The 11,863-nt window shown below is 40.3% G+C and overlaps 1 protein-coding gene across 3 annotated transcripts in view; it reads left to right on the forward strand.

Annotated features, from left to right (window-relative positions):
* Positions 1 to 11,863, forward strand: part of UPF2 (UPF2 regulator of nonsense transcripts homolog (yeast)) — a 127,582-nt gene that overhangs the window by 98,023 nt on the left and 17,696 nt on the right. For all 3 annotated transcript variants that reach the window (XM_019509566.1, XM_019509565.1, XM_019509568.1), the window contains 2 exons: positions 4,444 to 4,585; positions 9,351 to 9,471. In XM_019509566.1, coding sequence (XP_019365111.1) covers positions 4,444 to 4,585; positions 9,351 to 9,471 — 263 coding nt within the window. The remainder of the gene's footprint in view (positions 1 to 4,443; positions 4,586 to 9,350; positions 9,472 to 11,863) is intronic.

The following is an 11,863-nucleotide window of genomic DNA, read 5'->3' on the forward strand; positions in this document are numbered from 1 at the left end:
GTTCCCTGCTGGCCCCTCCTGGATGTGTGCCAGAATAATTTTCTCGAACAGCTTGCCCAGGATCGAGGTAAGGCTGACTGGCCTGTAGTTCCCCGGGTCCTCTTTCCTTCCCTTTTTGAAGATGGGAACCACGTTGGCCCTCTTCCAGTCCTCCGGCACCTCTCCAGAGCACCACGAGCGTTCATAAAGCCGCGCCAGGGGACTTGCAATGACCCCAGCGAGTTCCTTTAGGACTCTAGGGTGAAGATCATCCGGGCCGGCTGACTTAAAAACGTCCAGCCCCTCCAGAAGGTTAGATCAGGGTGGGCAGTTATTTAGGCTGGGGGACCACTCAAGGAGTTTTGCTGAGCTCTTGAGGGCAGCGGGGGAGAAGTTGAACCAGCACCCATGGCAGGGATGTGCAAGAAGCAGATTGCGGCTCTGCCCTAGTCCCACACTGTCACTGTCTTGCAATCCTGGTCCCACCTGCCTGTCCCGCTCCTGCAGCCCATCCAATCTGCCTAGCCAAATGGGCCCGTTCATGGGAGTCCTAGGCTGGTCTCCATGGAGCCCCCACCTGCTTGCTCCATCTGGTGCCCACAGCACTGAGTGTGTGGGGTGGATGGGGCAGGGTGCCTGAGCTGCAGGGCCGGGGCCTAGCGGCAGAGCACACTTCTGCTCCTGGGCAGCTGTAGTGGGGGCTGCTGGGAAGCAGAGTCCAGCCTGCCCGCTGCACAGTCTTGTGGTCCTGGCATGCCCAAGACCCATATGGGGATAGGGCAGGCTGCACCAGGCAGCATCTCCAAGCCTAGAGGTGAGATTGGGCACATGTGCCACGGCTTGGGCTGCCCCCCCCCGCCTGTTTTGAACAGGGCCAAGAGACCTACAGCAGGCTGGTTGGAATAGCTTGTTTGGCCGGATCTGGCCCACAGGCCATATTTTACCTAGCCCTGGTTTAGATGATCAGGACCGTAGATGTTCAAATCTAAGGTGACATCCAAGTTGTAGACTTGACTGACAGGGAGGATGTTGACCTTTGACAGAGTTTGAGAGGTGATGGGGGAAGGTCACCAGCTCATGTTGACTTTGAGGTGACTGATAATAATTCTCTACATGGTGGTGTCACTGAGAAGGCTGAGATTTGAGCTTGCAATTTGGACAGAAGTCAAAAAAAGGCCACCATTTTGTGTTCAGATTGTTCTTTATTAATATTTTGATATTTAGTCTTTTTCTAGTCCATCTTTTTTTCTTTTCTGGGGAAGGTGGCATATAAATCTTAGAAATAAATAAGCAAACAAATTCTCTGCCATATCGGATTCTCCCTCTTGTTCAACTGTACAATGATTTTTGTTGACCAGGTACATTGTTTGGATTAGTGGCAATATATTCTTTTGCAGTGCAGCTAAAGCAGAAAATGTTTATATATAAACTTTGCTGTTCTGTGTATGCATTTGTACAAGGGCTCATAATTGTTCCTTCTTTGGGTAAACAAAGATTTCACTCCAGGTGCCTACCTCATAGTATTTGTTCAAGGGTATGAAAAGGGATCAATCAAGTTCTGCTGCATTAATTGGCAGCAGGGTTTTATACCAACTTCTGTGATCCCAGGTTGAATTCCTGGGTTGATAACTGTTTTTATGTGAATGGTTTGACTTTGATTTACTTTTTGAATGAACAAAGAATGAGACTTACTGGTATGTGTATGTGTGTACATAGCTGGATTTAGTAATTAGTTAACTTTGAGCATAGGGTTTACATTGGTAATTAGTTAACTTTAAGCATAGATTTTACAGAGAGCCTTTTTTTGTTAACTTTTCTAACTGTCATTTCTAACGAGCCAAAAAAAGATTTGGGGAGACTTCGATACGAACTGGTTTTCGCTGTTTCAGGATAATTTAGCTGGGAATTTTGTAAAAATATTAAGGTTTTTAGAAGCATCATACTGTGTGTGAGGGAAAATATTGCTGGCATCTTGTGGTTTGAAAAAGAAAGTGGGTCTTGTTCTGAAGCTTTTTTCAATATTTGCTTTTGGGAGTAGACTCTTCCTGGAAAAACTCTTTACGGTGTTTCTAGAAATGTAAAAATTTGTTGCCTTTATAGAATGTGGCGCTTGTGTCAGTGAAAGATTTCTTTGTTCACAAATTTGTTCAGAAAAAACAGACTTCAGTACTCAGTTTTAAAGAAAAATAAGCAGAAAAGGAGAGGCGGAGTTGAAAAGAAAATAATTGTTCTTTCATACAGTACTTGGCTTAGTGAATTTTAAACTTGTGAGCAAAATGAGTGTAAAATTTTGAAATGATAAAGTCTTTTCATAAATAATTTGCTATATAAGTATAGTATAAGGGTTTTTTTTGTCTTTTTGCCTTGAGTAATAATAATTATAATAAATATATAACTGCTTATAACATTTAAAAATAAACATTTTCCTTGATTTATGTCTAGGGCAGTTGTTCAGTCCTGTCAAACTGTGATTTAAGTCCCCATCTTCCAAACCTAATGGTTATTGGGCTAGTAGTTTTGAACCTTTTTAGACACCCCTCAAAAGACTAAAGGCAACCCTTGGAAAATGTCAGCTCTTGGCTTTCATTTATTTTTGACCACAGAAAATAATGGAGCAATTTTTCTGTTGCAGAGAACTCAGAAACACCACAACAGGTCAGACTGTTCTGGACACTGGGTGCGTCTACACGTGCGTTTAAGCACAACTAAATTCAAGGCGCATTAAGTTAATGCACGTTAAGCAATTTTTGGTAGGTGTCTAAATCTGCAGGGGCTTGGCACTAAAGTTAGTGCCAAGTTCCTGTAGCCCTGCCGTGTGGCCCTAGTGGCTAGGCAGACATGGCACTAAAGTTAGTGCCGGGTTGTGTCTACACGTGCATTAATGTGCTTTAACTAATAGCCTAAATTTTAATACCTGCATTTGCAGGTATCTAATTTAAGTGCGATTAGCCTAATTTTGCCATTTTTAATGTGCATTAAGTGTGTGTATATGTAGACGTGTGACTGTAATGTGCATTAATTTAGGCTAATGTTCATAGCCTTATAGATTTCTATTTACAATCTCTGGATTTATCTTATTCACAGTGTTTCTCTCCTGTTGCTGTGGAACCCTTGAAAGGATCTTGGGGTACCCCAGGGTGCCATGGCATCCTGGTTGAGAAGCACTGCATTAGGCAGGTGCCACTTGTCATTACAGACAAAGACTGCACTGGCATGGAAATTCTTTACCCGATCTGCTAGTACTGTCTACTATTGAATCTGACTAATGAAAACCACAATTTGCTAAAATACTTGCAATTTTTTTAATCGTCTAAAGTGTAAATACTACTAGTAAAGTCCCACTACTACAGTTACTACATCATCTGATTTGTTTTCATGCCAGAGACTGATTAGTCCTCCAGCTACATATTTTGTTTGAGCTACATGTCACCAAGGCTAAGTACAGAGAGTCAAAAAGCCCAAGGCTGAATTGATTCAATCGCTGCAGGTTAATCTGAGCTGTGTAGACTGATCTGTGATAAGCAAATGAAGAGACATTCACTTTTGATTCCGGAAATGCAGCCATGTGTCTGCAGTGGCTCAGGCCAGAAGCCGGGGTCATAAGAGCATGCTTCTCTGCTTGGCTGGAGCAGATAACTTGGGCCAAGGCTAGCCTGGCCATCTTGCAAGGGGTGAGGGGTTGTGGGGGAGGTGCAGAGCATCCTGGGATGCTGGGGGACTGTGAGTTAACTGGAATTTGGAGGGGATCTGGGACAGAAGTTCAATAAACTGATTTAACCTGAATCAGTCAAATCTGATACTACATCCATCCAGGTTTATCTTAAGCCAGTTTTGGCTCTTTTGAATACAGTTTGTGTGCACTGAACATCTGTTGTGTTACAGATTTGAACCCGTTTCCAATCACTTATTCCCGTTTATGTATAATTTCAGTCCCTAGCCCAAGAGGTGCAGCTTTCACCTCCTGGCCAGCCGTATTGAATCTAGCCTAAGTTATGTGTGTTTTCATCAAGTACCTACATGGTGAAGCCTTTATCAGCCTATCGCAAAACCACCTTTGCATAGTTTCAATTTTACGTATTTTCATAGCACTGACATTTGTACTAAGAAATAAAGCATAGTCTGTATGGGGAGAAAGCTCAAAGATGTCTTTGTTTGCCCTTCAAGTTGTGCTTTAATTATGCTTTTGATGTTTCTACCTTTTTATTCTTGAATTCTTATTGTATTTGATACATTTTAAAATCGGGACATTTTGTGGTTTATAATGTTTGGGTTTTTTGCATAAATGTAAATAAAAAACATAATACGCTTCCCCATCAAAACCTTGTAGTGTCTTGAATAATAATTAAAAACAAAAACAAAAAAAAAAAACCCTTTAGGATACTTTTTGTTATATAACTAACCCTTTATTTTGTTCTCTTTGAACTGAAATACAGCGTGTGACTCGAGATTTATGTTCTTTTTTAGTTTAAGATTTTAAATGTGCCGATGTCTTCCCAACTTGCTGCAAACCATTGGAACCAACAACAAGCTGAGCAGGAGGAGAGAATGAGAATGAAAAAGCTCACCTTGGATATCAATGAGCGACAAGAGCAAGAGGACTATCAGGGTATGAAAATTACATTTCAGTAGAATTGAGTATTGGTCTGTAAAAATTGTTAAGAATGATAATTAGCCATTCCAGTTCTTGAAATTTCATTTGGAATATGCTTATTGAAAGCTGCCACTGCACTCATCCTAGCCTTTTACTAAATGTCAAAATCTAGTGTGTGCAGAATTACTTGAAAGAGAGCCTTAAAGCTGAGTTGAAAATAAACAATGAAAGTTACCCTGTTGTAGTTTGGGACAAAGAGGGCATCTGCCATATTTGTACCCAAAAGCCAGGCTACAAGACAATGCTGTGGCATTTTTCCCTGTTGCAGTTAGGTCCGCTCTGAGTGATTGCATCTGCAGTGCATCGTGCTGGTTGTCTCCAAATACTAGCAGAGCCTGAAATAGCACACGTGAAATAGATAAACATGAAGACTTTTTAATTGTTGCACTACAGCTTGTCATAACATGAGATACAACATTGTTAAAAAATAAGGAAAACATTTCTTTAAAACTTGCAGTTAACCAGGCATCCTGATGTGTAGCATGCTGCTATTCTAAAGTTCAGCTATGACCTCAGTGTCACAATATACATTAAGAACAGAAACCAGTCGGGTGCAAAAGCAGTTGATTTTGTTTGTGCAACTTTAGTGAAAGTCTGGTTTTAAATATTAAAATAGTCACATACCAAATTTACACCATTAATGCATTAGTGGTGGAGATCAGTTCATATTGACATTACTGAAGTAGCTGGAAATTTCATTCTCTTGCAGCTCATCATTTTAAAGGACAATGTGAAAAGTACTTACAGGATACATGTTTTATCTTAATTACATAGGTTTTAATTCAAGCAATTTGGAAATGATCAGGATGAGGCCCAAAAAGCAAGCTTAAAACAAGCGGTTAATATGTTGTGTCAGACTTGACTTTCTTTGGTATAATTTGATGATAACCAGAATGAAATCTAATAAAGCTGATGGCATTTAGTTCTTAAGTCAGTTTTTCCATTTAAAGTCTCTACAATTCTTCCTCTGTTGTTGATGGAAGTGATTTCCTAATAACAAAAGAGCAAATAATCAGGAAATGTGGCTTAATTTGTTGTTCAATAAATAATGAAAACTCTAGTTCATTAAATAGGAAGTTTTATATTCAGAACAATGTTAATAATCCAAAGCTACAAAATACAAAACCTAATTTAAGTTACATGAGAGCCAAATTTAGTGAGCTTCTTGGAATGGATTATATTTTTTTAAACTCAAACAGTTAAGGATCTCCTTTTTTTCTAAATACCTCTGTGTTATAAAGCCTAGTAATGCAGGCCGATTTATGAGAGGGGCATTCCAAATTAGGAGCCTGAGTGGGTGTTGAGTTGTGATGTAAGGCATTCTAAATTGAGATGCTGTTTTTTTTTCACTAAATACAATTCCCATTTTTAAGGGTTTTTGTATGATTTGGTTTACTTTTTCCCCCCTCCCCTCCCAGAATCTTAATTAATAGTAGTTGTTTTAGTGTACGAGTTGGTAAAAACTGTGCTTTACGCTGTGCAGTAAATTGCTACTTTTAGTTTTGTCATAGAGGAAGGAAATTGGCTACTGAATTGGCTACTTTTTACCATCTTCAATTTTCCCTGAGCCTGAGGAAGGGCACATATGTCCAAAAGCTTGCAGAAAAATATTTTTTTTGCAATTTCTTAGTTGTTCTAATAAAAGGTGTCATCCCTGAACCAAGAGTTCTCTAGGTTTGCATTTTTTTTTATTCGACATACCGTATTTACTCAAATCCAAGATGACTTTGAAGTCAAGACCTCCCCGAAAAATTAGATACTATAAATGAAATTATTTTATGTAAAGAATTTGATTATTGGAGGATTGTTTTAAATTCATCTTTCCCTCCCCACATCATTGTGACAGGGTGGGCAGCAGTGGGGGCAGAAGCAGCCTGACCCCAAAGCTTTGCCCCCATAGCACTTTGCCTCCCCTCCTCTCCTGTGCCTCCATCCTGATTATCTGCCTGCCGCTGGCCCTTTCTGCACCCCTGCCATCTGCAGCTCCCCCACCACTGCCACATGTTGTGCCCTGGGGTGGTTCTGCACTGGGTTCATTGTTCCCTTGCTCAGAAGGGAGCCAAAGAGCATTGCAGGATCCAACACAGACATGGAGTGATAGGAGAATGTCTGGAGCCAAAGAGCAGCAGCACTGATTCCCTTGCTGCTCCTTGGTTCAGCAGGGAGCCAGAGAGCAGCAGGACTGAGCCCTGCGAGGCAGTTCACACTGGGCCCTACTGCTCTCTGGCTCCAGGCTGATTCCCCTACTGCTTCCTGGCACCAAAGGGATCCAGGCACCAGTGAGGGAATTAGCCCAAAGCCAGAGAACAGCACAGGGGACTCGATTCTAAGATGAGTCTTCATTGTCCCTGTGATGAATGGGGGCACGTTACCTTGGAATCAAGTAACTACAGTATTTAAAAAAGAAATAACCTTTTAAAATAAGGATTTATTACAGCGAAAATCTGTTTATATCCATTTTTTTTCTAGCACTGCTTTTAAGCTAGGGCAAATAAGGACGTGTTGTTCTATTTTATTAGGCCCTTAATCTGTATATGTTGTCTGCAAAAGTATGATTTTTTTTTTCTCATGTTTGTATAAATTTCTTAATGCAGTGGCCTGCTTTTCTTGATGAGTTAACCCTCAGTAATAAACTAGAGTTTCTGCATATACCAAGGAGAAGTGTCAGGTTTCAATTTCAGGGGAATTTTAAAAAGGGTGAAGACATTTTTCAAGTTTTATGTAAACAATATATCAATAACATTTTACAGTCTGTATATACACTTGTTTCAAGTGGTATGGGCTAGCTTACCACATCTGTGAAATGTGAGTTAGAGAAGGAATGTCTTGAAACACCTTGTTTAAGTAATAAAACCCAGTCGACTACTTCCACTTTAAAAAGTCAAAATGGTATTTAGAAAGTGGATGAAGTTTTAAATTAAATTAGAATCTCTGCGTTTATAGAGATCTGTAGTTGTAGAATTCTCATCTAAAAACATTGTTGTTATAATATTCTCAAAATAGCTGGTGTCGCATGCGTACAGTTTTTAACCATTACTTCCCACCCTTCATTTCAAATTGCTATTTTCTGCTTCCCATTATTTTCCCTTATTTCAGTGCTGATATTGCTCTACAGAATTTGTATCCTTCTGCCATCAAGCCCAAGAGAAAGGGGCAGGTATATGGTCCAGTTCCTGCAGCTGCCTGCCTTTCATAACCTCTTTCTAGCTCCTGCCTGGATCACGGCTCTTCCCTTCCTGCAAGGATCCCTCCTATGGCCATAATTGTGCTGTGAGAGATGGGCCATGGATCCAGTTGTTTAATAACAAGTGCCAGTCAGATCCCTTAAAAAAAAAATCAGATACCTTAATGTAATTTCACTAGAACATTTAAACCTGTAATTTCAGAGTGAATAAGTGTAGTCAGACATCCATTGAAACTGCTCACTTTGTGTAAACAGATGAAATCTAAATAATTGACTCTTATAAACAGTACAGAATTTAACAAGAAGAATACATTATACTTTTAGCAGATGTTGGACAATGAGATTACTGGAGATTAGAGACCCAGACAGAGCAGACGCTGAAGAGTAATCTTTTTAACAGCTTATTCCACTTTTCCCCTTTGTTTATTCCATCTGTTTCTGTTTTGTTGAGCAGTGTATATCCTTACACAGGTGGCCTGTCAGAACTAAACATTTTCAACTAAACATGTTACTATATCCCCACCCTTCTGGTCTGTGAAGTGTACATTTTTACCATGGTGTGTTTTATAAAAACACTGATTATCAAACAGCAGTTAACTTTGGAGGAAGCATCCAGTTCCCATCGTATTAGATAAATATTTTCCCTTCCCATACAAAGATGTTTAGGTGACTGATTAAGTGGAAGTTGCATTCCTCACTTGTTCCCACTTCTAAATATTTGTAAGGTGTGGTCCTTCATAACTAGGGTGAACATACATCCCCATTTGAACAGGACAGTCCTGGATTTCGTAGGCAGTTCTAGTGCCCTGTCCAGCTGGTGAAAATGGAAACAAAAGTCCTGAATTGGCACCATTCTGCCTGTACTGCCTGGCTGGGCTCCTCCTGAGCAGTGGCTGGAGGTGGGGGGCAAGCTGGGCTGGGCACTATTCCTCCTACCTGGGGCAGGGTGGGGGAGAGTGCTGTTGTGAGTGTGGGCTGGTCGTGTGTGTGTGTGTGTGTGTGTGTGTGTGTGTGTGTGTGTGTGGGGTGCCCTGGGCAAAATTTATTTTTTGGCACCCTTCTGAGCAGCAGCTGGAGATCGGGGGTGGAGGGTGTCCCAACTGCCTTAAAAATAAGGTCACCTTATTCATAGCACTGCCATAATCTTAGCACAAAGTGACACAGGCTTGGTGGGTTATAGCGTCTGACAAAAGGTCTTAACCCTCCTAAGTGCAGATGATGAACTGTCTTGGCAACTGGTTCTCTGACCACCCAGCACCTGCAAATTTAGGAGAACATGTCATAGCATCGTTTGTGCATATCAGAGCTGCCTATGCAGTTCTAAAAATGGTTTGTTTTTGTTCTGTTATGATCATTAGTAGGGTGGGTTGAAGAATATTTTGTCCTCAATATACAAAACAGTAAAGCAGTTGTGTGTACAAAAAAAAAAAAGTTTGATTCACAAGTATTACAAAAATGCAGCTATAATATTTGGTCTGTTTAAATTCTGTTTACAAGAATTTAAACTTTGTTTAATTTTTTTGTATATAATTACAGAAATGTTACAGTCTCTGGCACAGCGCCCAGCTCCAGCAAATACTAATCGTGAACGGCGGCCTCGTTACCAACATCCAAAGGGAGCGCCTAATGCAGATCTAATCTTTAAAACTGGTGGGAGGTAGGACAACTGTTATTTAAAATGGTCAATTTTGCTCCTAAGCAAGCTACTGCATAAAGATCAATGCATTGAAAGCAAACCTTTTTTCTGTGTATACTAGTAGTATTCTAGTGTACTACTAGTTATTAACATACCTTGCTGGTCAGTGTATTCGTAACTCTGTGACTATGTAATATTGCCACTGACAGGGAGGTAGTGTGTCAGGATCAAAAAGTCCTTGTTCAGTTTATAAATTATTGTTAAAGAATAGAGAGAGACACTGGTTCTTTTCTTCCTCATGGAAAGTGGAAGAAGTATAAAAAACGTATAATGTATCATGAATTTGAACTTGTAAGTTCAAGAGCACTGCATTTGCATTAGAAGTCATAAATAGAAGCAAAGTGGAGGGTTAGGGTCCAAAATAACCTCATTGGGTTTGCAACATGGAGGATACATACCAGATATTAGAATGAAAAAAGTATTCTAGTTTGCCCTTTCAGGAGTAAAGAGACTTAGGCTTATTGTCAAACATCTGCTTTTGATGTTTCAGGGGAAATACAGAAGGTTCTGTAATTTTTCACCTCAAAAGAGTACAGTGGAGATTTTTTCCCAAAAAGTAACAGATACAGTTGGAGACAAGTAATGGGTACATATGCCAAAAAAATTCTAAAATCTGGAATGAACTAATCTGGCAATGAGAGAGAGAGATTTGGTTATATCAAAAGTAAGTTAATTCAAACTAATTCCAAATTACTGTTAATCTTGTCCATTTAAGAGCAAGGAGGTACAAAAAATTGTGACCAGAAAATGTTGCTTGATAGAGAATCATAGAAAATCAGGGTTGGAAGGGACCTGAGGAGATCATCTAGTCCAGCCCCCTGCTCAAAGCAGGACCATCCCAGCCAAGGTTTTGTCTAGCCAGGCCTTAAAAACCTCCAAGGATGGAGCTTCCACCACCTCTCTGGGTAACCTGTTCCAGTGCTTTACCACCTTCCTAGTGAGAAAATTCTTCCTAATATCCAACCTAAACTTCCCTTGCTGCAACTTGAGACTGTTGCTTCTTATTCTGTCATATAATGCTGTCTTTATGTTGTTTGGGACAGGGAACACAGACCAGCTCTGCACCACTCACCTATCTTTTCCCAAGGAAGTATAAATTCTGATAATACACTGTCTGGCAAGATGTTTAGACAAGCATGTCAGCATCATTTAAAAACTGATTGTATATGCCTAAATTGTGACTAATGACTAATACCTACAGCGTTGTAGGTTGGAGTAAAATGTTACAGACCTAACTGAACTTTCTAATGGAAAGAGATCAACTAATAGTGTACAATATTGAAAGAGACTACCCCCTATGTTGTTGTAAGTTCCACAATTGCCTGGAGAAGCTTATAGAGTAGGTTTGATCTTCTGAAGCACTGAAACGTAGCCGCAGTGAAAGGTGGGGTCTTGGACTGATCCAGTGATCTAAACCAATAAGCCATATGTGTTCCCTTATATTTGATTCAAAAGAAACTGAAGCCCTGAGGCTGGTAACAAATTATGCTGAAGACCTAGAAAAGAAATCTTTTCTAGGCTTCCTTGAATAAGTTAATTAAAGCAAAAAAAATCTTTCCTTAAGTAGAAGTCCCACTGTCTGGTAAAAGTAGAGGGGAAAATAGCTGTGACAGCCTTGTAAAACTTTATACTATGAAAACAATTAGGCTTTTTATGAGGAGTCGTATAACCATTCGTACTCGTGAGAAACAGAAAACTGAGCGCCTTCTGCTAAAGCGAGTTACAAGATATACCTGGAGCCTTTATTGACAAGAGAGAAATAATTTTCTTTTAAAATTATCTAGTTTGTTTGCTCTATGCTTCAGTCTTTATTGTGAAACCAAACTAAGTTGTAATTTGAATGTTACCCTGAACTTGGAGGCTCTTTCCCCATGCAGAAATCCTGATTTCAAGCAGCACGCACGGTACAAACCGTAACTCAAAGTAGCAGCATCCTGTACAGTTCAGGTGGTTGGCGTGTAGCCACTTTCACTCAGGCCAAGCAAACTTTAGTGTAGGTAACTAGATATAATTCTGCAGTGAAGAGAGACAAGTGGGGCCTTAGATATGTGCATAGGGAAAACTGCTTACATGCAGAACACTGTCTAAAGTGTGTGCTTTGCATAAGCTTCTGGGTTTTTTTCAGGGCGACTAGTTTGGGGTTAGGTAGATGAGAGAAGCAGATGGGAAAGCTTTCTTCTAATTTAAAATAAGCTTACAATTTAAGTGCCCAGGTTCTCTGGTATAGAGGGTACCTGGCCCCTGGTGCTTTGTCATGCAGCCTACAGGGCTTCCCATTGGTTCATGGAGAGGCCCACAGGCTGTGGCACTGAGCATGGGGTGGAGGGAGAAAAAATTATTTGGGGGGGGGGGG

This window comes from Gavialis gangeticus, unplaced genomic scaffold, assembly GCF_001723915.1.
Source record: "Gavialis gangeticus isolate Ggan-Ray unplaced genomic scaffold, GavGan_comp1, whole genome shotgun sequence".
Lineage (NCBI taxonomy): Eukaryota > Metazoa > Chordata > Crocodylia > Gavialidae > Gavialis > Gavialis gangeticus.